General features: G+C 43.4%; 1 protein-coding gene across 2 annotated transcripts in view; it reads right to left on the bottom strand.

The window, feature by feature from the left end:
* Positions 1 to 5,684: 5,684 nt before the first annotated feature.
* Positions 5,685 to 24,893, bottom strand: part of LOC139560529 (serine/threonine-protein kinase STK11-like) — a 53,288-nt gene continuing 34,079 nt past the window's right edge. Inside the window, exons 7-11 of one of the 2 annotated variants that reach the window (XM_071377392.1) lie at positions 19,774 to 19,901; positions 15,684 to 15,741; positions 11,135 to 11,328; positions 7,301 to 7,510; positions 5,685 to 6,328 (exon numbers count right to left, since the gene is read on the bottom strand). In XM_071377392.1, the coding sequence (XP_071233493.1) occupies positions 7,323 to 7,510; positions 11,135 to 11,328; positions 15,684 to 15,741; positions 19,774 to 19,901 (568 nt within the window). In that variant the 3' untranslated portion in view covers positions 5,685 to 6,328; positions 7,301 to 7,322. Of the gene's footprint in view, positions 6,329 to 7,291; positions 7,511 to 11,134; positions 11,329 to 15,683; positions 15,742 to 19,773; positions 19,902 to 24,893 lie in introns of both variants that reach the window. The other variant, XM_071377391.1, reaches the window with a different exon arrangement.

Here is a 24,893-nt window from a genome sequence, read left to right as displayed (position 1 = left end):
GTTATACTGTAAATTCATAGCTATATCCTTGCTTGGAGATTAGACATCCTAGGGTAAGAATATTCAAAGATAAATACACAACGCAGAGGACTAAAGGTCAAGAGGGAATTAACGATCAATGGAAATAGTTGTTTTTCTGTAATAGGGAATTAATGATTTATGGGTCAGAGACATGGGAGGAAGTTCAGTCCCCGATGCATAGCTACATGTGGCAAGTTCTCATTGGTCCGAATTGTCTATACATTGAGCCTGAAACGGGATACTTGTTATTTGGCCGTTGGCCCAGTTTTATTGCAAGAAATTCTAATTGGTCAACCACAGGCTAGGGTTGGGTTACAAATTACATCCTGTCGCTTTGTTCTGAGGAGAATCAAAAAGAACAGGGAAGAATGAACATCGACCATCTGCTTCCCAGCAAAACAACTACGATTTGTTTTCTTTTAATAAACCTATTTTTCTCCCCCTGATTTGCTTTGAGGTCTGTGTTATTGAAGAATAACATCAACTGCTAACACTTGGTACCGTGACCCGGATTAATTGGTCATGACCAACAACAAGAAAAAACTCTTAAATGAAAATATCTGTGCAGTGACACTCCCCATCCAACCTTACAGAGCTTGAGAGGATCTTGAGAGGATTGGCACAGTGTTGTCTGGGTTAGGGTTTGGCCGGGATAGGACGTCATTGTAAATTATCTTGTTTTTAACTGACTTGCCCAGTTAAAAAAAAAAAAAAACTATGTACTGATTAAAGGGTCTAAATACTTGTGATATTTCCGGTTTTTATTTTTAATACATTTGCAAAAATGTAAAAAAAAACTAAAACAGGTTTTGCTTAGTCATTATGTGGTATTGTGTGTAGATTGAGGGGAAAAAACGATTTCATCCATTTTAGAATAAGGCTGTAACGTAACAGAATGTGGAAAAAGTCAAGGGGTCTGAATACTTTCCGAATGCACTGTAACTATTTATTAAAGTGCTCATTTTGTGCTCTGTTGTGTATTGCATCTTTAACCGCATCACATGGATTTCAATTTTAAAAGTAATTTCGCAATTTTTGCTCAGTTCAAACAAATCTAGAAAACCTATTTAATCCCTCAAACCATTCCACAATGTTGTGTGTGCTCGTCCTCTTTTGTCCTCCTTCTCCAATGCCCCAGACCCATAGCATTTTGCCCTCGACCTTCCATCTCATGCTGTGTCTGTATATGGATGACGCCACTTCAAATTAGTGGATTCGGCTATTTCAGCCACATCCGTTGCTGACAGGTGTATAAAATCGAGCACACAGCCATGCAATCTCCATAGACAAACATTGGCAGTAGTATGGTCTTACTGAAGAGCTCCGTGACTTTCAACGTGGCACCGTCATAGGATAACACCTTTCCAGCTAAATTTCTGCCCTGCTAGAGCTGCTGTTTTTCATGGTTCAGGCTAGGCCCCTTAGTTCCAGTTAAAGGAAGTCATAATGCTAGAGCATACAATGGCATTCTAGACCATTCTGTTTCCAACTTTGTGGCAACAATTTGGGGAAGGCCCTTTCCTGTTTCAGCATGACAATGCCCCTGTGCTCAAAGCGAGTTCCAAACAGAAATCTTTTTTTGTGATCAGTGTGGAAGAACTTGACTGGCCGGCACAGAGCCTTGACCTTAACCCCATTGAACACCTTTGGGATGAATTGGAACGCCGACTGCGAGCCAGTCCTAATCGCCCAACATCAGTGCCAACCTCCGTATTGCTCTTCAAATCAAATCAAATTATATTGGTCACATACACATGGTTAGCAGATGTTAATGCGAGTGTAGCGAAATGCTTGTGCTTCTAGTTCCGACAGTGCAGTAATATCTAAAAAGTAATCTAACAATTCCTACCTAATACACACATCTAAAGGGATGGAATAAGAATATGTACATATAAATATATGGATGAGCGATGGCTAAGGCATAGGCAAGGTGCAATAGATTGTATAAGGTTCAGTATATACGTATGAGATGAGTTTAATATGTTAATATTATTAAAGTGGCATTGTGTAAAGTGACTAGTGATCCATTTATTAAAGTGGCCAGTGATTTGAGCCTATGTAGGCAGCAGACTGAGTTAATGATTGCTGTTTAGCAGTCTGATGGCCTTGAGCTGTTTTTCAGTCTCTCGGTCCCAGCTTTGATGAACCTGTACTGACCTTGCCTTCTGGATGGTAGCGGGGTGAACAGGCAGTGGCTCGGGTGGTTGTTGTCCTTGATTATATTTTTGGCCTTCCTGTGACATTGGGTGCTGTAGGTGTCCTGGAGGGCAGGTAGTTTGCCCCCAGTGATGCGTTGTGCAGACGGCACCAACCTCTGGAGAGCCTTGCGGTCAAGGGCGGTGCAGTTGCTGTACCAGGCAGTGATACAGCCCGTCAGGATGCTCTCGATTGTGCATCTGCAAAAGTTTGTCAGGGTTTTAGGTGACAAGCTAAATTTCTTCAGCCTCCTGAGGTTGAAGTGGCGCTGTTGCGCCTTCATCACCACACAGTCTGTGTGGGTGGACAATTTCAGTTTGTTTGTGATGTGTACACGAAGAACTTAACTTTCCACCTTCTCCACTACATCTTGTGGCTGAATGGAAGCAAGTCTCCAAAGCAATGTTCCAACATCTAGTGGAAAGCCTTCACAGAAGAGTGGAGGCTGTTATAGCAGCAAAGGGGACCGACTCCATATTAACACCATGATTTTGGAATGAATGTTCGACAAGCAGGTGTCGACATACTTTTAGTGTGTATCACTGACTGACACATGATACAAGGCTGCACCCCCAATTCTGATATTTTTGCCACTAATTGGTCTTTTGACCAGTCAGATCAGATCTTTTGCAAATAAATTGGGCAAAATATCAGAATTGGGCTGCCTGTGTAAACACAGGCTAAGTGTCTGCCATAGAAACTTTCACACTCATGGGCATTTTCTCATTTGGGCAAATGTCCGACCTCCGTGACCCGTTAACCGATAAGTGGTTGAGTAGTGTCAATTCATTAGTAGGCAAATGGAAGATGGTCCTCCCCTCCTCAATAGCCTCCTTTTGGCAAGGAAGAACAAGTGTATCCTACATGAGTCCTTCACGGAATAATTTTGAAATTTGCAACACAACTTTTAATCAGCTATTGTTTTCTCTGAGAAAAGCATGCAAACATTTAAAAATTATACTTATCCTTTTATCTATAAAATGTCTTGCATAACTAGCGATAACATTTTTATCACTTTACACATTTTGGGATTCACCCCTGTAAATGTAATTTGTCTGATGACGGGCGATTGGAAAATTAGAAATTTCATACAAGCGCATTTGTCCACTTTCCCACTCCTTGCCGCCTCTTCTCGATTACCTTTGACCTTTTTCAAAAGGAGGCCAGAAGACAGAAGACTCAGAAGTTAAGCAAATCCAATTGAGAAAAGGCTATGGTGTACAAAGGACAGAGAAAGAAGGGGAAGATCTCAATTGCATACTCATCTCCTTCTTAAAACCCATTGGAGAAGGCCAGAGGGGAGGGACCTCTGGCTTCCTCATCCAATGAGTTTTGAGGAGACAAGGAGAGAGAGGAATCAAGGAGTATGCAACAGATCTTCCCAAGGTGAGCTTAGAGGACAGGGAAAGAGGAGAGAGCAGGGGACTGGGGGAAGGAGAACTTGGGATGTAGCGACCACAGGACTGTGAAATCAGTTGCATTCAGGATCATTGACTGACTGAACTAAATGCTTGGAATTGATTGTTGTTAAATGCTTCCAGTACAATGGTTTGACCCTGCATATGCTAATGCAGGGATGGGTAACTCAAGTCCTCGGGGGCGAGAGTAAGTAAGTAGCCTTGCACGAGCGAGCCGGAACGGCTCATAGGAGCAGGAGCCTATCTCCTGTTTCCGTAGTGAGGCAGCTTGATGTATAAGTACACCCCCTGGACAGGACGCTAGTCTATCTCAGGGCCTTACCCCAAATCTATCTCCTTAATGCTGAGTGCAAAGCAGAGATGCATCAGGTCCCATTTTTGTCTTTGGTATGACTCGGACGGAGATCAAACTCCCAACATCAGGGTGGACACTAACCACAAGGCCATTGAGTTGGTCGGGGGCCAGAGCGGTATCACATTCCCCCCCATTCCTACAAACACAGCGGAATAAACTAATTGCATTCTAAACTGAAAATCATGATTAGTTGATTATTGGAGTCAGGTGTTAGCTGGGGCAAAAGTGTGCCACCAATCAGTCCCCCCCCCCCCCCCCCCCCCCGAGGACTGGAGTTGCCCATTCCCTTGCGCCAATGAGTGAGTCCTTGGCACCCAATTACCCAACCCCACTGGAAGGGATGGTTTTTCCATGTTAAAGCAATGTTGTACCTTATCATTTTTATGCAAACATGATTTAGACGTTAAAACATTGGGTAGTGGTACTTATTGCATTGTATTCTGCAAAACAAAGTGCGAATTCCTTGGTACTGCTACTGGGACTAGGGTTCGAGCTGTTGAACAACGTTGAATAAAAAGGTCTCTGTATGTATCTGGTAGGCCATTTAGTGTATAGAAAGAAATATCTGTACAGCGTAGAAATCCCTAAAGGGTTGTAATGCCGTGATTCCTAGACTTCCAGGGACTAACCAATGTACATATTTCTTTTTTAATAAAGACTAAGAGAGAAAGAAAACCTGTTCACTCCACTTCCGTCATTGTATAAATTCAAGGTGGCTTTGCAGGGGAGCAGACTGAACGACGAAACAAAATAGCGATGACGGCAATAGACGACTGGTAAACCACAGAGGATGCAGGGCAGACGTACACACAACCGTCAGAGATGCCATCAGCACAATCATGGAAATGGGGATGGGTTCATTCCAACAGTTAAGAAATAAACTAAGAATGAAGTCAGAAAAGCAGGAATTCTTTATTAATCAAAAGGTATATTGCTGAGGTTTCCCACTGAGTTTTGCCTGGTCTGGGCTCTGCAGAGATTCTCTCAGTGCTGGGCTGACGTGGGCAGTGTTTGTCTCTCTCCATCTTACGCAATCTGCTGCCCCCATCAGCCCAGCACTAAGAATAGATTACAGAGCAGGTGAGTCATAGCACAGGGAGGGAGGAGAGGGGGCTCAAAAGAGGGAGAGCAGAGGAGATGAGTTGGAGGATAGAGGGAGAGGGATGGAGAGCAAAGGAGATAGCAGGTAAGTCAGAAGAGAGAGGGAAAAGGGGAGAGTGGGGAAAAGAGGGAGAAAGACAGCAGAGGAAAGTGCAGGTGAGTCAGACCAGAGAGCAAGGGGGAGAGAAATGGAAAGATGGAGAAAGAGAAGGTGGAAGAGAGAGGGGGAGAGAAGTGAGTCATAGGGGAAAGAGTTTCCAGGGATGTGATCAGTGAACAATAAGATGATCAGAGGGGAAAAAAGGCTAGCAGCGCATCTTTGAACACACAGATGCCCGACAACATATTACTCCAGTTTTTCCGTGGTCTGAAGAATCCCATTTGACATTTTCTGATCCCCTCTTCAGTTTTAAAGTTTCGAATCGCCCTCGATCTCCCTTCCCCCTCTCTGGAAACGTAGTGTTCCCACTAACATCGTGTTGGTGTGAAATAAAACCACAAGGTTTATTCATATGTATAAATAAAACCCTGCAGTATAATGACCACGTGCACCGTTAGAAAAAAGAAGAAAAAAATGGGAGCCAGACAACAAATTGGGCTTGGTTGGGATGTGTTTTATATAAATAATTACAAAATATTTATTGGAAAAAATAATCAACAAAAACTAATGGAAACAAAACAAACCCCCCCCCAACTCACCATCAGCGGTGGTTGTCAGGGTTTCAGTCCATTTGTCTGTCCTTAACTGAGTAGTTTTCCTTTCTCAAAGCTCCGTACAGCATGCAGTTTTACATGGGTATCACTATCATCATCGTCAAAGTTTAAATATATACGTATTCTTTATCAATGTCATTTTTACACATCACAATGTGCATCTTTAAAAACTGCAGTTAGGTTCCGGGAAAATAAAAGATTGTCTATAAACTAAAACAAACTGAGGCAGAGCTCAGAAAAGGTGGGTCTCACACGGCCAGGCCACGCCTCCTCTGGGACAGCCAGACAACGGAGGAAGGAGGGAGTGAAGGGAAACACAAGCACTTCACACCAAGACCCTCGATGGTAGTCTCTGAGCAGTCTCCATTTCTCTCCCCCTTTCCCGCTCTCTGTCACGCGCATGGCATCCTTGAAGAAGAGTTTGTAGCCGAATGGTTCAGGAGGAAACGTGGGGCACCACATCAGCAGGCTTCTCTCACCATTGCCAAGCACTCCAAAAACAGAGGGACGGGAAAAGATGAACCTGGGAGGACAGAGAGAGAGAGTTAAAGAGAGGAAGGGCAAGCTTCATTTAGTTCATTTTATTGTACGAGACTATGGCATGACAAATAGGATTATTTATGACATACAGCGACTTAAAACGGATATTTAAGGGCACACTTTTCCTTATACGAGCATCAAAGGCTTATTTGTCACACCCGCGCACGCACACACAAAGTGATCGAGACTTCCCTCTGCCTCCAGCAGCACACAGATAAAGCAGCTGAATGATGGCAGACCCTACATGGAGAATGAATGAATAGCGGTTATTTAGGAGAGAGCCGTGCAGGCGGGATCACAGAGAAAATACAGCTGACAGGGAGAGAGGGACAGAGAGGGAAACAATATCCTGCCTGCACTCTAGACCAACGTGAGTCATCTCTAGAACAAATTAATACAGACACTGCTGCACATCCTACCAAGTAGCTCTGCAATCTGTGTGTGCGCGTGCGAGAGAGCTTTATGCCTGCTAGCGCAGAGGCTACGTGTGTGAGCAAAAGAGAGAGAGGCTTTGTTAGAGGTATGTGCCATCCTAATGCAGTTGTGAGGTGTGTGTGTGTGCCCACGCTCTCTCTGAACTTCCGTCTCTGAGAGGATGCCTGGGGAGCAGTGGTGTGATGGAGATGACTCATACAGAAGACAGCTGCATCTCACCTGTTTCTCTCCTCCCTTCCCTCCATCCCATTAGACTGCAGAGTAGCATCACTGTCTGAGGATCTGTTTTCCACTCTCCTCCTGTAACTCCCTCCACCTGTCTTCATTTCCCTCCCTCTAGTCTCCCTCCGTCTTCCCTTCGGTCTTCTCTTCAGAAGAAGTGCCCCCCCACCAGCACAAATGTCTCATTCACAATTCCCTCCATCACTCAGAGGAGTAAATGCTTTTTGAAAGAGTGCAACAAATATTACACCTACACAGTACACATCCACGCACACACACAATGACATACCCTTCTCACCAGGTGGGTTGTTGAGGTGGAGTCATTGCTGTTTGCAGGTGGAGAGCTTGCGTATCTTGCTGGCTGTGGATACTCCTTTGCGGGAGGAGTTGGATGAGGACCTGCACTCTGGCTTGGCCTTGCTCTCCGTTCCGTTCACACAAACAGGCTTGGCCTGGGCCCGGCTCCGATCCACCTCACCCTCGTCTAAGTCCTCCTCTGGCACCTGGCCTGGTGGACAGAGAGAGAGGGAATAGAGACCGGTTAACACAGAACACCGTGACAGTCACAAACACATTCGCATAGTTGCAGACATAGAAACACACAAATAGAGACACACACACACAGAGAGACATATACAGACCAAGAGCGCTTCTCGTTGCAGAGTATTGTTTTGTAAACAGCTGATAGGCATTTTCCTAATATTTGAGACTTGTTTATTGATTTCATTCAAACTGTCGTAGTAGTTGTACTGAGCCATGTAAAACTACGGAGGCCCATCCCGACCACAGAAAAACGTTAACTATTTTATCATACAAATAGGATATGTTTTTTCAATTGTAACATTGTGTGGTGATTTCAGAGGTGGCAACACAGGTCCCACTGAGGCCGGGGGGTGTGAATTGTTTTCCTAGGGCCCAGAGTTTCTCCTGGTGTGGTAGTAGGCTAAACTAACCAACTCAGAACCCTAGCTGTAGGGTATGACATAATAATCAATCAGCTGAAAAAAGAAAACTGACGGGCTATGATGGGACCAGATTATTTGTGTAATCAGGTCATATGGTTTAAAACAGTCCTTGCTCGTATGAGATGAGTAATGTAGGGTATGTAAACATTATATGAAGTGGCATTGTTTAAAGTGGCTAGTGATACATGTATTACATCAATGTTTCCATTATTAAAGTGTCTGGAGTTGAGTCAGTATGTTGGCAGCAGCCACTCAATGTTAGTGATGGCTGTTTAACAGTCTGATGGCCTTGAGATAGAAGCTGTTTTTCAGTCTCTCGGTTCGCTCTTTGATTCACCTGTACAGACCTCGCCTACTGGACGATAGCGGGGTGAACAGGCAGTGGCTCGGGTGGTTGTTGTCCTTGATGATCTTTTTGGCCTTCCTGTGACATCGGGTGGTGTAGATGTCCTGGAGGGCAGGAAGTTTGCCCCCGGTGATGCGTTGTTGAGACCTCACTACCCTCTGGCGAGCCTTACGGTTATGGGCGGAGCAGTTGCCGTAGCAGGCGGTGATACAGCCCGACAGGATGCTCTCGATTGTGCATCTGTAGAAGTTTGTGAGTGCTTTTGGTGACAAGCCGAATTTCTTCAGCCTCCTGAGGTTGAAGAGGCGCTGCTGAGCCTTCTTCACAACGCTGTCTGTGTGGGTGGACCAATTCAGTTTGTCCGTGATGTGTACACCGAGGAACTTAAAACTTTCCACCTTCTCCACTACTGTCCCGTCGATGTGGATAGGGGGGTGCTTCCTCTGCTGTTTCCTGAAGTCCACAATCATCTCCTTTGTTTTGTTGACGTTGAGTGTGAGGTTATTTTCCTGACACCACACTCCGAGGGCCCTCACCTCCTCCCTGTAGGCCGTCTCGTCGTTGTTGGTAATCAAGCCTACCACTGTAGTGTCGTCCGCAAACTTGATGATTGAGTTGGAGGCGTGCATGGCCACGCAGTCGTGGGTGAACAGGGAGTACAGGAGAGGGCTCAGAACGCACCCTTGTGGGGCCCCAGTGTTGAGGATCAGCGGGGTGGAGATGTTGTTACCTACCCTCACCACCTGGGGGCGGCCCGTCAGGAAGTCCAGGACCCAGTTGCACAGGGCGGGGTCGAGACCCAGGGTCTCGAGCTTGATGATGAGTTTGGAGGGTACTATGGTGTTAAATGCTGAGCTGTAGTCGATGAACAGCATTCTCACATAGGTATTCCTCTTGTCCAGATGGGTTAGGGCAGTGCACAGTGTGATTGCGTCGTCTGTGAACCTATTGGGGTGGTAAGCAAATTGGAGTGGGTCTAGGGTGTCAGGTAGGGTGGAGGTGATATGGTCCTTGACTAGTCTCTCAAAGCACTTCATGATGACGGAAGTGAGTGCTACGGGGCGGTAGTCATTTAGTTCAGTTACATTAGCTTTCTTAGGAACAGGAACAATGGTAGCCCTCTTGAAGCATGTGGGGACAGCAGACTGGGATAAGGATTGATTGAATATGTCCGTAAACACACCAGCCAGCTGGTCTGCGAATGCTCTGAGGACGCGGCTGGGGATGCAGTCTGGTGATGCAGCCTGCAGCCTTGCGAGGGTTGACACGTTTAAATGTTTTGCTCACGTCGGCTGCAGTGAAGGAGAGCCCACAGGTTTTGGTAGCAGGCCGTGTCAGTATTGTCCTCAAAGCGAGCAAAGAAGTTGTTTAGTCTGTCCTGGGAACAAGACATCCTGGTCCGCGACGGGGCTGGTTTTCCTTTTATAGTCCGTGATTGACTGTAGACCCTGCCACATACCTCTCGTGTCTGAGCCGTTGAATTGCGACTCTACTTTGTCTCTATACTGACGCTTAGCTTGTTTGATTGCCTTGCGGAGGGAATAGCTACACTGTTTGTATTCGGTCATGTAGCTATTCCCTCCCTCCCATCTAGAAAATTCAGTGTTTTCAAATTTGTGGCAAGTTTGGGGAAGTTTCCTGTTCCAGCATGACAATGCCCCCGTGCACAAAGCGAGGTCCATACAGAAATGGTTTGTCGAGATCGGTGTGGAAGAACTTGACTGGCCTGCACAGAGCCCTGACCTCAAACCCATCAAACACCTTTGGGATGAATTGGAACGCCGACTGCGAGCCAGGCCTAGTCGCCCAACATCAGTGCCTAACCTCACTAATACTCTTGTGGCTGAATGGAAGCAAGTCCCCGCAGCAATGTTCTAGTGGAAAGCCTTCCCAGAAGAGTGGAGGTTGTTATAGCAGCAAAAGAGGGGGACCAACTCCATACTAATGCCCATGATTTTGGAATGAGAGGTTCGACGAGCAGGTGTCCACATACTTTTGGTCACGTGGTGAATTATCCGATAAAGTCACTCACCGCCATTCAAGTTCTCTGCAGCTCCATTGAACAATTTGATTTTTGTAGGTCATCATACTTCAGCGACAGGGACTACTGCGGTTATATTATCAGTCCCTTTGTTGCCAAGCAAGACTTTAATGAAAATAAAGAGAAAAGTCTAGCTAACAAAATCAGAATTCTTCAAGCACTAGGTTTAGGTCCTCTTAAGCCATTATAACCAAGACTCAGGAAAGATGTGTATTCATTGATTTTCGAGTATAACAACTGTCCAAACTGAGGCTTGCCCAACCTACAAAATGTCTATAGTGCAGTAAGTTAATGGAGGTAATACGTTATATTTCAAGTTGAACGGTTCTCCCCCCGAGCTTTAAACGTTTAACAGTGTAAACTGGTACCATCACCTTAAAAAAGGACATGGTTAAGCCCCGTCTTTGTGGCACACAGTATTAGAACAACAACTGAAACATGTAAAGAGAAGACTGCAACACTGTTCCCCCAAGCCTTTTAAAAACAAACTATAGGCACTTGAAGTTCTGATCTATTTTGCTTCCTACTGACTGTAGTCGATCCTCCATCTGAACTCTCCCTGCCTTTCCTGAGCCCGCCACCAGTCCACTTGTGTGTCTGTTTCTATCTCGCTCCCTCTACCTGGCGCAGGGAAGTCATATACAGTGTCTTCAAAAAGTATTCACTCCGGCTATTTCCACATTACGGAACTTGAAATGTATTAAGTTGAGATTTTCTGTCACTGGCCTACACACAATACCCCAATAAAAGTGGAATTATGTAGGGCTCCTCCCTTCTTACCTGGCACAGTGAAGTCCTGAGTGTAGATGATTGTGTCCTCCTGGTCGTAGAGCTCGTCATCGTCCTCCTCGGTGTACCCGTGCAGGTCCTCCAGGTAGGGCACCACAGTCATGCTGCGCCACACGTCCCGGCTCTCCGCACTGGCAGGGATCGGCACCGGTGGTTCCGTCGGCGGGTGTTTTTTACGTACCCAGCTAAGGGCAGAAGGCAAAGTGGGGGTGGGGGGGGGGAATTGTATGACTAGTTACTAAACACATCTTGGCAAAAGGTAAGCCAGTATAGCCCGATACCTCTCCAATAGGCTGACCCACGTTTGTATCACAACTTAATAGTCAGTTTTCATATGGTGACATTTAGCTACATTTTAATGCAACCCAACCAGATATAGAAAGTGTATTTCAGTGTGTGACGGGGGGGGAGGATTCATTTATGCTTCACTGCTTATATACCCAGCACCGTGCTGCTATAAAGAGTTTAAATGAGGCACCATCAGAGGCAGTTGTGGAGGGTGTTTCAGCGGGAGGGCTACTGAGGGGGTGATTAGGGTTTCTTTCTCTCGCCCCTCTTGTTCTCTCCCTAGGGTTACATTCTTTCCCTTTCTCACGCACTCTTTTTCCCCTCATTTTCTCCCCAAATTGCAAGAGGGCCAAGAACCCCCTTGTCGAAAAAGGATGACTGTTATTAGTAACCATGGAAACTGAGTCATCAAAGTCATTGGAGCTCGTTTTAGCCAAGTGTTAGAATGCACTTTGAAAATACTTTTCTCTCTTCTCCTCTTTCGGTCTCTTTCACACACACAGAAAAGGAGAAAATTGATTTCAGCTTGCCTGTAGACCAGCTAGTGTTGGATTCTGGAAATGGTCCTCTAGAAGATGAAATGTTGAATAAAATTATACTTGATCTTACTCTGCCGATTGTCCGTGGTGTTGGCCCTTCAGCTGCTAAAAATGTGAGGCTACATCTACAAGAAAGTATTGTTTACCTTTTTAGAGCACCGGTACTAAAGAAGAAATTTCAATTACCTGGTACATGCCCAAAACCACAAACATCTGCAAGACTTCAGTGAGTATGCATGGTTCGCATGGTGTACTTCAGTCTTGTACTTTTGTTTTGCTCATGACTGAAGGCACATCTTGATTGCCACACACATAGACCCACTTTCGAAATCGGTGTAGTATTACTTTCCTTATATTTTGATCTCAAATTTTGACCAGCTGAGGGACCAACACCACAGACAGAGTAAGTTTAAATATAATTTTATTAAACATTCGTGACAGACAAGGGACTTTTGGGATTGTTCTATATAAAAAGGTGCGTGGCATTGTCTACATAAGTTGAAGACACATTTGGTAACTATACTTCAGCATGCTTTGGCCAGCCTCTCTCCCTCTATTCTTCCTCTCCCTCCATACCCATTTATACTCGAGGTCGACTGATTAAATCGGTATGGCCGATCAATTAGGGCCGATTTCAAGTTTTCATAACAATTGGTAATCGGCCTTTTTGGATGCCGATTATGGCCAATTACATTGCAATCCACGAGGAGACTGCGTGGCAGGCTGACCACTTGTTACGCAAGTGCAGCATCAAAAGGACCTTGTGGCTGCAAGGAGCCAAGGTAAGTTGCTAGTAGCTTTAAACTTCTCTAATAAAAAAACTTAAAAAAACTATGAATCTTCACATAATCACTAGTTAACTACACATGGTTGATAATATTACTAGGTTAACTAGCTTGTTTCGCATTGCATATAATCAATGCAGTGCCTGTTAATTTATCATCGAATCACAGCCTACTTCAACTTCGCGAAACGGGTTGATGATTTAACAAAAGTGCATTTGCGGAAAAAGCACATACGTTGCACAAATGTACCTAACCATAAACATCAATGCCTTTCTTGAAATCAATACACAACTATATATTTTTAAACCTGCATATGTAGTTAAAATAAATTAATGGTAACAGGCAATATTAACTAGGGAAATTGTGTCACTTCTTGCGTTCTGTGCAAGCAGAGTCAGGGTATATGCAGCAGTTAGGGCCGCCTGGCTCATTGCGAACTGTGTAAAGACCGTAATTAATTTGCCAGAATTTTACATAATTATGACATAACATTGAAGGTTGTGCAATGTAACAGCAATATTTAGACTTACGGTTGCCACCCATTCGATTTCCGGATTTTACCATATTAAATGACCAAAGGCTCATATTTGTGTGTTTATTATATTAGAATTAAGTATATAATTTGATATATCAGTCTGACTGAGCGGTGGTAGGGAGCAGCAGGCTCGTAAGCATTAATTTAAACAGCACTTTACTGCGTTTGCCAGCAGCTTGAAGCACAGCGCTGTTTATGACTTCAAGCCTATCAACTCCCGAGATTAGTCAAAAGGTATATGAAATACAAAATGGTAGAGAGAAATAGTCCTATAATTCCTATAATAACTACAACCTAAAACGTCTTAACTGGGAATATTGAAGACTCATGTTAAAAGGAACCACCAGCTTTCATATGTTCTCATGTTCTGAGCAAGGAACTTAAACGTTAGCTATTTTACATGGCACATATTGCACTTTTACTTTCTTCGCCAACACTGTGTTTTTGTATTTATTTGAGACTAAATAGATTTTTATTTATGTATTATATTAAGTTAAAATAAGTGTTCATTGTTCATTCAGTGTTGTTGTAAATGTCATTATTACAAATATATATTATATTTTAAATTTTTAAGTCGGCCAATTAAATCGGTTTCGGCGTTGAAAAATCATAATCGGTCGACCTCTAGGTTATACTTTCCTAGCCCACTGATGTCATCGGAGCACCTTGTTGGTATCACCGAGCGTGCAACAAATAATAATATTAAGCATATGTTTGGAGGTCTAGTAATTTCAAGGCTATTAGTGTCAGAGGAAAATACAACCGTATGCACACAATGTCACAAGGAAGAAATAGACCGTATTACAGGGCTTGAAAGAAACTTTTTTTTTTACAATTTGGAAAAGTAGATCAGATTTCTGCCTTTTCCAAAAGCTCAAGTTTTTTGTCCCCCACCAATTTTTTTTAAACATTTTTGGTGAGCCAAAAAGGTGACTGAAAATTGGAATTATTATTACTGATATTGACTTCAACGCAAGGTAGCCAACTAAGACATGTTTGTTGATCTATTTGTAGGCCAAAATATTCTGTTTTCAGGAAGATCTTGACAACATTTACTTGTCAAGTAGGCTATTCTAAAAATATTTTTGTTTCAGCCAGTATTGCATAGCGGAGAATGGCAGCTTTCCAATGGTGTCAGAAGTATTTCTCGACACCAGATTGAGCGCCTGAGACAGTTTTACAACCTGAGTATGCAGCATTGGTTTCATCAACTGCACTCTCGTAACAACTGAGTGTCTGCCATTTGCAGTTATACACAAGTGGCGGTGGAAAGTTTTTTTTAGGACATCAGACATGACAACGATATTAATACATGCCAATAGCTAAATAGTTAACTAGCAAGATAACCAACCAAACTACACAATGTTTTGAATTGGTTATCTTGCTAGTCTGTTGTATATCATTATTTGACCTGCTACTGCAATGTCTCTCTCGCTCTCTCTTTTGGCAATGGCCCACACACAGGTGATGCACACACGATTACCTTTTCATTGCTGACCAAACATTTGCTATAACTGGTCAACTAACTCACTAACTAGCAATAAATATCAACAAATGTGCACACTTTGATTGAGACTGACCATAAAAACCCATCTCGCGACTTCATATCATTGAAAGACCGCTCGTGCCTGTCAATGCAGGCCTACAATAATTCTACTCCGATGCGCACTGTCCTCCCAATCTCTCCAGAGTGTAACACATTGCATCCGGAGGACACTATGATCGAATTGTGATTGGAGCAGCCTAATTGTTTGATATTGTGATTCTTGCGTGATTTTATTTTATTTGTTCATTCTGACAACTTAAAATCTATAATTTGCTTGTCCCCCCCAAAAATTACTTTCCCTGGGCAAGTGTTATTGTCGAGCCCTCTTATTGCATACTAATAAAAACAAAGATCTATGACTTCTCGGTTTCTAGCGTACCATTACTTGTTTATTTCATTTCGAAGCATCTAGACTGCACCATAAGGTGTGCTAACATTCCTATTTTCTGAAGAAGATATCTCCATTTTATATCTGAACTCTCCCCAAGGCCAAAAATCTCATTGTCTGAGGTTCTTAGAGAAACTCATAGCATGAGATGTGTGATATAAAGTGCCCATCCCTTTGCCTCCTCAGGTCTCAGGCAGTCTGTCCTTGATGCTGGAGCAGTAGAACCAGAGAATCACAACAGAATCATTCTAATTCTCTGTGTGGAACACTAGAACAGTCTGGATGAACAGTGACAGACTTCACAGCATAGCTGAGGGCAAAGCCTTCTATATGGACTGGAGAATTGTCAGGGTCAATTCCATTTCAGTTCAATCGAATCAGAAGATGAATGGAATCGAACTGAAGACTTGGAAGGTGTCATTTAGGCAATTTTCAACATGGATTACTTCAGTCACTTACTTGTGTTGCCTTATGTGCTGTATTGAAAACCTCTTGACGGGATCATATTCAAGCATTCCTGGAGAAGACAAAGAAGCTAAATGTAAGGACACAGGAGTGGAAAAGGGAGATAAAAGGGGGAAATAGGAATAATTATAATAATAACAATACAGAGGAAGAGTAAACATTTACAGTGCATTCGGAAAGAATTCAGACCTCTTCCCCTTTTTCTTACGTTACAGCCTTATTTTCAAATGGATCACACACACACAATACCCCGTAATGACAACGCGAAAACAGGATTAGAAATTTTTGAAAGTTTATTACATATAAAAATAATTACCTTATTTAGATACATTTTCAGACCCTTCACTATGAGACTCGAAATTGAGCTCATGTGCATCCTGTTTCCATTGATCATCCTTGAGATGTTTCTACAACTTCACTGAAGTCCACCTGTGGTAAATTCAATTGATTGGACATGATTTGGAAAGGCACACACCGGTCTATATAAGGTCCCACAGTTGACAGTGCATGTCAGAGCAAAAACCAAGCAATGAGGTCGAAGGAATTGTCCTTAGAGCTTCGAGGCAGGATTGTGTCGAGGCACAGATCTGGAAGAAGTTTGGAACCACCAAGACTCTTACTAGAGCTGGCCGCCCAGTCAAACTGAGCAACTGAGGGAGAAAGGCCTTGGTCAGGGAAGTGATCAAGAATCCGATGGTCACTGACAGAGCTCCTCTGTGGAGATCGGAGTATCTTCAGAAGGACAACCATCTCTGCAGCACTCCACCAATCAGGCCTTTATGCCAGAGAGGCCAGACGGAAGCCAATCTTCCAGACGGAAGCACATGACAGACCGCTTGGAGTTTGCCCATATGCACCTTGGCGTGAACGCCAAATGTCACATCTGGAGGAAACCTGGCACCATCCCTTCAGTGAAGCATGGTGGTGGCAGCATCATGCTGTGGGGATGTTTTTCAGCGGCAGGGACTGGAAGACTAGTCAGGATCGAGGGAAAGATGAACGGTGCAAAGTACAGAGAGATCCTTGATGAAAACATGCTCCAGCATGCTCAAGACCTCAGACTGGGGCTAAGGTTCACCTTCCAACAGTACAATGACCCTAAGCACACAGCCAAGACAATGCAGGAGTGGCTTTGGGACAAGTCTCTGAATGTCCTAGACTGGCCAAGCCAGAGCCCGGACTTGAACCCGATCAAACATCACTGTAGAGACCTGAAAATAGCTGTGCAGCGATGCTCCCCATCCAACCTGAGAGAGCTTGAGAGGATCTGCAAAGAATAATGAGAGAAACTCCCCAAATACAGGTGTGCCAAGCTTTTAGCGTCATACCCAAGAAGACTTGAGGCTGTAATCGCTGCCAGAGTTGCTTCAACAAAGTACTGACTAAAGGGTCTGAATACTTATGTAAATGTAATAGTTCAGTTTTCTATTGTTAATACATTTGCAACCATTTCTAAAAACCTGTTTTTGATTTGTCATTATGGGGTATTGTGTGTATGAGGGGAAAAAACAATTTAATCAATTTTAGAATAAGGCTGTTAGGTAACAAAATGTGGAAAAAGTCAAGGGGTCTGAATACTTTCCGAATGCACTGTAGGCCTGCCTAAGTTACGGTATTAAGACTAAACAGGATGGGCTCTTAGGCCTACAGCTTGATGGTGGTTATACAAGGCTGCTCTAATAAGCCTACTAATGATAATGACATTACATATTATTATAATGATGATCATAATAGTTATTATAACAATAAGGTGATCAAGGAAAGAGGATTATTATTACGGTAATAAATATAAAAATCTGACAATTTGGATAATACCAGAGAGGCTGGTCTAACAATAAAAAGTGTAAAGCATAGCAAAGATTAAAAACAGCAAAATTTGTGAAATTGTTGCGTGAGGCTCGGTGCTCACGGGATCAGTAGGCTATTAAAACAAACACTCATACAGGCAACAGAAGCAGGATCTGTCTTCCTTCTGTAGATATGGATGATTTATAAAGCCAGGCACATTTAACAGTTAGGCTGTTGATTACAGACCTAATTAAGTTGGGGTTTCCCCTCTCCTCACTGTTCTTAGACAATTAAGTCAAGGGATGTTTTCTCATCTTCTAACTCTGCTGCTGCTTCCGCCGCATCGATCTCAACACCAATATGCTGGGTAACTTTGCTATTTTGCACTTAGCAACAAGGTCTAGGAAAAGGCAACAATTTAACAGCGCACTGATGTGTGTCAGAACAGCAACCACTATCCAATGCGGGAGAAAGCGCATGTTACAAAATATTGTGTTGCACCATTGTTCGTACATAATAACCACATACAATTTCAGTAGCACATCTCTTAGACTGATGGACTGTGCCATCCCCACGGCCTCCACTCAGACAGGTGTCTTGTACACCAGGATTTTAATTTTATTTTAATTTTTTTACTACTGCTTGACTAAAAGAAATCTCGGTCGACCAATAGCCTATCGGCCAAACAAACGACCAGCCGACAAAATGGGGAGGGCCCTAATCTGTGCACATCCCTACTGTCCATCGCTCTGTCCTTACTACTGCCTAGCCTGCTGCCAAAGCAAGGAAGGGGGGCTATCCGAGGACAGACAATGGAGACATGCAAGGAATGACAACGACGAACTGCCCACAATACAAATACTATGGCAAAAAGGTGAGACTAGAGCATCGTAAAATGTGCACAATGCTGCAACAAATGTGATAATATATAGTGCCAAAACATTTATCAGCCTACACTAACAGTCATTCCAATTAGGTCACAAAAAATAACTAACGCTTCTTCAATGCCGTAGCCGCGCAGAGCTATCAGCATGACTACGTTAATGGGTTCTACTTTCTACGGGTTGGGGGAGGTACGCCATGCGTGCTGATGGCATTTATGGGCGTGCTGAAGGACACCTTTGTGCCAGGCAGCGAGTTTATTTTAGAGACGCTAATTGCAGGCTGGCTCTTAGAACTGGGCTGCGTCACCACACACACACATATCACTACATACACACGTGTGCACACATATCTAACATACAGGCAGGCATGCGCACAGACACGTCAAGAGGAAATGGACAGTCAGATAATGGTGGTCTGCATTAATGACAGTGCTGATAGAAATTGGTTTGATATTTCTCTATGACTATTTTTAAGCTCGCATTGCTTTGACTACAAAGAAGTTTAACAAAGGGAAAAAAACACTTCCGTTCTGAATCTAGTCTCGTTCACAAAATGCATGTGGGTCATTTTCGAAAGCTATGATGCATCAGAGAAAAACCTTTGACCTGTCCTACACTACCCATTGCCATTCAATTAATTGCCTAAACCCTTCAATATCAATCAGATCAACTGTGCCTTTGTTGTTAGAAAGTGTTGTGATAACGTCCTTTCTAGCATGCCTAGCCAGTCGCCACTTTGAGGCTTTAAATGTCACAGAGGAAAATACTACTGTATACGCACGCACACGTGAACTTACACACGTCCCGGGGATGAAATCATTTTGAAGCATCTAGACTGCACCACAAGGCGTGCTAACATCTCTCTTTCTGAAGAAGATATCTCCCTTATATATCTGAAGTCTCCAAGGCCAAATCTCATTGTCTTTGAGGTTCTACAGTATGAGTAGTCCACTTCTGCTCCTATATCAATTGGAAAGTGATAGCGGCAGGGTAGTTCAGAGGAATTTCAATAGTGTGTATGATAGGTTACAGGCCTCTGATGCAGAGGAGACAGATGGAGTCAACGTCATGGTGCCATCTACTGGACAAGCTCAGAAAATACCACAGGGCATTTCTCAATGTATTCCAGTGATTCCCCTAACACACAAGGGTGGCCAACTCCTGTCCGGAATAGATAGCGGGTGCAGGCTTTTGTTCCAGCCCAGCACTAACATTCAATTTTAGGCCATGAGTAGTTGGAAATCGGGTGCATTTGAGTTGACCTGGAAGAAAGCGCTCACTTTTACTCTCCATGACCGGAGTAAGCCACTGACTTCATCAAGCCACTGACTTAACCGTTAATCACGGCTGTGTAAAGCCTTGAGCTAAATCAACCTTTAACTCAGAGATGGTCTTCATCATGTCATCCTCACCTTGCAGTAGGTCTGACAGGGCAGGCCCGCACTCTTCTGGAACACTGTAGTCTCCCTTCCCAATGTTCTCAAATAGCTTATAGATGTTGTCCCCTTCAAACGGATAAAGACTCGTCGTAATGTTGTATCTACGGCATGGAAAAAGGGGAACAGGCAAGACATCACATATTATGAGTTTGAGACTTCATATCTGAGATCTGTGGAACTTGCATGGTCTATGACCTGGTATAATTACCTCTCAAAATGATAATGCACAGAATGCCGTTGAAAATACAGAGTGTAAAAAACATTACGGACCCCTCCTGCCCTCAGAACAGCCTCAATTCATCGGGGCATTTGTATTTACTAGCGATCCCCATTTGTTGTTGCCAAGGCAGAAGCTACTCTTCCTGGGGTCCAATCACATTAAGGCACTTGCATCACACATAAAACAAAAGACCAACAGTACATCATAACAATATTACACCACTACATATCTACAATATAATACCACTGCGCGTGTGCTAGTGTGTGTGTGTGCTTGTACCAGTGTGTCTCTTCAGTCCCCGCTGTTACATAAGGTGTATTTTTATCTTTAAAAAAAAAAAATATATATATATATATACAGTGGGGAGAACAAGTATTTGATACACTGCCGATTTTGCAGGTTTTCCTACTTACAAAGCATGTAGAGGTCTGTAATTTTTTATCATAGGTACACTTCAACTGTGAGAGACGGAATCTAAAACAAAAATCCTGAAAATCACATTGTATGATTTTTAAGTAATTAATTAGCATTTTATTGCATGACATAAGTATTTGATACATCAGAAAAGCAGAACTTAATATTTAGTACAGAAACTTTTGTTTGCAATTACAGAGATCATACATTTCCTGTAGTTCTTGACCAGGTTTGCACGCACTGCAGCAGGGATTTTGGCCCACTCCTCCATACAGACCATCTCCAGATCCTTCACGTTTCGGGGCTGTCGCTGGGCAATACGGACTTTCAGCTCCCTTCAAAAATGTTCTATTGGGTTCAGGTCTGGAGACTGGCTAGGCCACTCCAGGACCTTGAGATGCTTCTTACGGAGCCACTCCTTAGTTACCATGGCTGTGTGTTTCAGGTCGTTGTCATGCTGGAAGACCCAGCCACGACCCATCTTCAATGCTCTTACTGAGGGAAGGAGGTTGTTGGCCAAGATCTCACGATACATGGCCCCATCCATCCTCCCCTCAATACGGTGCAGTCGTCCTGTCCCCTTTGCAGAAAAGCATCCCCAAAGAATGATGTTTCCACCTCCGTGCTTCACGGTTGGGATGGTGTTCTTGGGGTTGTACTCATCCTTCTTCTTCCTCCAAACACGGCGAGTGGAGTTTAGACCAAAAAGCTCTATTTTTGTCTCATCAGACCACATGACCTTCTCCCATTCCTCCTCTGGATCATCCAGATGGTCATTGGCAAACTTCAGACGGGCCTGGACATGCGCTGGCTTGAGCAGGGGGACCTTATGTGCGCTGCAGGATTTTAATCCATGACGGCGTAGTGTGTTACTAATGGTTTTCTTTGAGACTGTGGTCCCAGCTCTCTTCAGGTCATTGACCAGGTCCTGCCTAGTTCTGGGCTGATCCCTCACCTTCCTCATGATCATTGATGCCCCACGAGGTGAGATCTTGCATGGAGCCCCAGACCGAGGGTGATTGACCGTCATCTTGAACTTCTTCCATTTTCTAATAATTGCGCCAACAGTTGTTGCCTTCTCACCAAGCTGCTTGCCTATTGTCCTGTAGCACATCCCAGCCTTGTGCAGGTCTACAATTTTATCCCTGATGTCCTTACACAGCTCTCTGGTCTTGGCCATTGTGGAGAGGTTGGAGTCTGTTTGATTGAGTGTGTGGACAGGTGTCTTTTATACAGGTAACAAGTTCAAACAGGTGCAGTTAATACAGGTAATGAGTGGAGAACAGGAGGGCGTCTTAAAGAAAAACTAACAGGTCTGTGAGAGCCGGAATTCTTACTGGTTGGTAGGTGATCAAATACTTATGTCATGCAATAAAATGCTAATTAATTACTTAAAAATCATACAATGTGATAATCAGGATTTTTGTTTTAGATTCCGTCTCTCACAGTTTAAGTGTACCTATGATAAAAATTACAGACCTCTACATGCTTTGTAAGTAGGAAAACCTGCAAAATCGGCAGTGTATCAAATACTTGTTCTCCCCACTGTATATATATCTGATTCTACTGCTTGCATCAGTTACCGGATGTGGAATAGAGTTTCACGTAGTCATGGCTCTATGTAATACTGTGCATCACCCATAGTTTGTTCTGGACTTGGGGATTGTGAAGAGACCTCTGGTGGCATGTCTTGTGTGACATGCATGGGTGTCAGAGCTGTGTGTTAGTAGATTAAACAGACAGCTCGGTACATTCAGCTGGTAAACACTTCTTACAAAAACAAGTAGTGATGAAGTCAATCTCTGCTCCACTTTAAGCCATGAGCGATTGACATGCATATCATTAATGTTAGCGCTCCGTGTACATTTAAGGGCCAGCCGTGCAGCCCTGTTCTGAGCCAATTGTACATTTCTTAAGTTCCTCTTTGTGGCATCTGACCACACTACTGAACAGTAGTCCAGGTGCGACAACCAGGGCCTGTAGGACCTGCCTTGTTGATAGTGTTGTTAAGGCAGAGCAGCGCTTTATTATGGACAGACTTCTCCCCATCTTAGCTACTGTTGTATCAACATGTTTTGACCATGACAGTTTACAATCCAGGGTTACTCCAAGCAGTTTAGTCACCCCAACCTGCTCAATTTCCACAACATTTAGTTGAGGTGTAGGGCTGAGTGAATGATTTGTCCCAAATACAATGCTTTTAGTTTTAGAGATATTTAGGAATAACATATTCCTGCCACCCATTCTGAAACTAACTGCAGCTCTTTAAGTTTTGCAATAATTTCAGTCGCTGTAGTAGCTGATGTGTATAGTGTTGAGTCATCCGCATACATACATTATTTTACTCAAAGCCAATGGCATATCATTAGTAAATATTGAACACGTAAGGGGCCTAGACCGCTGCCATGGGGAATTCCTGATTCTACCTGGATTATGTTGGAGGCTTCCATTAAACAAATGTTTTTCCTGCAGCAGACTATGATCGATAATGTCAAAAAGCCACACTGATGTCTAACAAGACAGCTCCAACAACCTTTTAAATAATAAATTTCTCTCAATCAGTCATTTGTGTAAGTACTGTGCTTGTTGAATGTCCTTCCTAAAAGCCTGCTGAAGTCTGTTGTCAATAAAAAATGTACTGTAAAATAGCATTGTATCTGGTCAAACACAATTTTCCCAAATGTTTACAAAAACGTTGGTAATAAGGCTGACCAATCAGCCTTTTGAGCTAGTAAAGGGGGCTTTACTAGTCCTGGGTAGCGGAATAACTTTGCCTCCCTCCAGGCCTGAGGGCACACACTTTCTAGTGGCTTATATTGAAGATATGGCAAATAGGAGTGGCAATATCGTCCGCTATTATCATCAGTAATTTACCATCCAAGTTGTCAGACACGGGTGGCTTGTCATTGTTTTTAGACAACAATAATTTTTTCACCTCTTCCACACTCAATTTATGGAAATGAAAATTACAATGCTTACCTTTCATAATTAGGTCAGTTATACTTGGATGTGTAGTGTCGGCGTTTGATGCTGGCATGTCATGCCTAAGTTTGCAAATCTTGCCAATGAAAAATCATTACAATAGTTGGCAATATCAGTGGGTTTTGTGATGAATGGACTCTACAGGGTGTCGAAAGCTTTTCACAGGTATGCTGGCCCATGTTGACTCCAATGCTTCCCACAGTTGTGTTAAGTAGGCTTGATGTCCTTTGAGTGGTGGACCATTCTTGATACACACTGGAAACTGTTGAGTGTGAAAAACCCAGCCTGGGTCTGACACCTGGTGCACCTACTACCATACCCTGTTCAAAAGGTACTTCAATCTTTTGTCTTGCCCACTCACCCTCTGAATGGCACACTCCATAGCAGTGATCGAATACCCACTAACATACTGTATACTACATACTTAGTAGGACCTGCCTTGTTGATAGTGTTGTTAAGGCAGAGCAATGCTTTATTATGGACAGACTTCTCTCCATCTTAACTGAGTATATACTACATACTATAAGTACATTTTTGTATACTGTAAACGAACAGTATGCTTTCAGTTGAGCATATTAGCTCTTCACATGTCTACCGGAAGTTGATGCTTCCGGTAGACATGTGAAGCTAGAGTGGAAACCGGTCGCATTCCGCTTCGCTCCTCAGGTAGTATCACATTTTCACATTCTCATTTCATTTCATTACAGTACAACGGTTTGATTTGTTTAATCTTAGCTAGCTACTTAGCCGTCTTTGTATCAAAGATAATTGCGTAGCTAGCCAGCTATTCTTCGTTCTTTTAACGTAACTTTTAACGTAACGTAGTCAACACTGCTACCTAGCCAGCTAGCCACCGAACAGCAACACTGTAGTAACTATTACATTCAACGGAACGACTCGATTAGTGTAGTGTTAGCTAGCTACATAGTTGTCTTTGCTGTCTTTGTTTCTAAGATAACTGCGTAGTTTAGACTAATTCGGTTAGCTAGCCAGCTATTTTTCGTCCTTTTAACGTAACGTAACGTAGTCAACACTGCTCGCTAGCCAGCTAGCCACCGAATAGCAACACTGTAGAAACTATTACATTCAACGGATCAACGGAACGATTGATTAGTGTAGTGTTAGCTAGCTACATAGTTGTCTTTGCTGTCCTTGTATCTAAGACAATTGTGTAGTTTATACTAATTAACGAGCCAGTTACCGAGGTTACATAGCTAGCTACCGAGGTTACCTAGCCAGCGACACTCTCAAACAAAGTCAACAACGCAGCCACTGCTAGCTAGCCCACTTCCGCAGTACTGTATCATTTTAATAATTTTGGTCAATAAGATTTCTGCAACGCAAGCTTAACTTTCTGAACATTCGAGACGTGTAGTTCACTTGTCATTCCAATCTCCTTTGCATTAGCGTAGCCTCTTCTGTAGCCTGTCAACTATGTGTCTGTCTATCCCTGTTCTCTCCTCTCTGCACAGACCAT

This window comes from Salvelinus alpinus, chromosome 30 (assembly GCF_045679555.1).
Source record: "Salvelinus alpinus chromosome 30, SLU_Salpinus.1, whole genome shotgun sequence".
In the NCBI taxonomy this organism is placed as follows: Eukaryota; Metazoa; Chordata; class Actinopteri; order Salmoniformes; family Salmonidae; genus Salvelinus; species Salvelinus alpinus.
The sequence above is the reverse complement of the archived record's forward strand: the minus strand, read 5'-3'. Positions and strand labels throughout refer to the sequence as shown.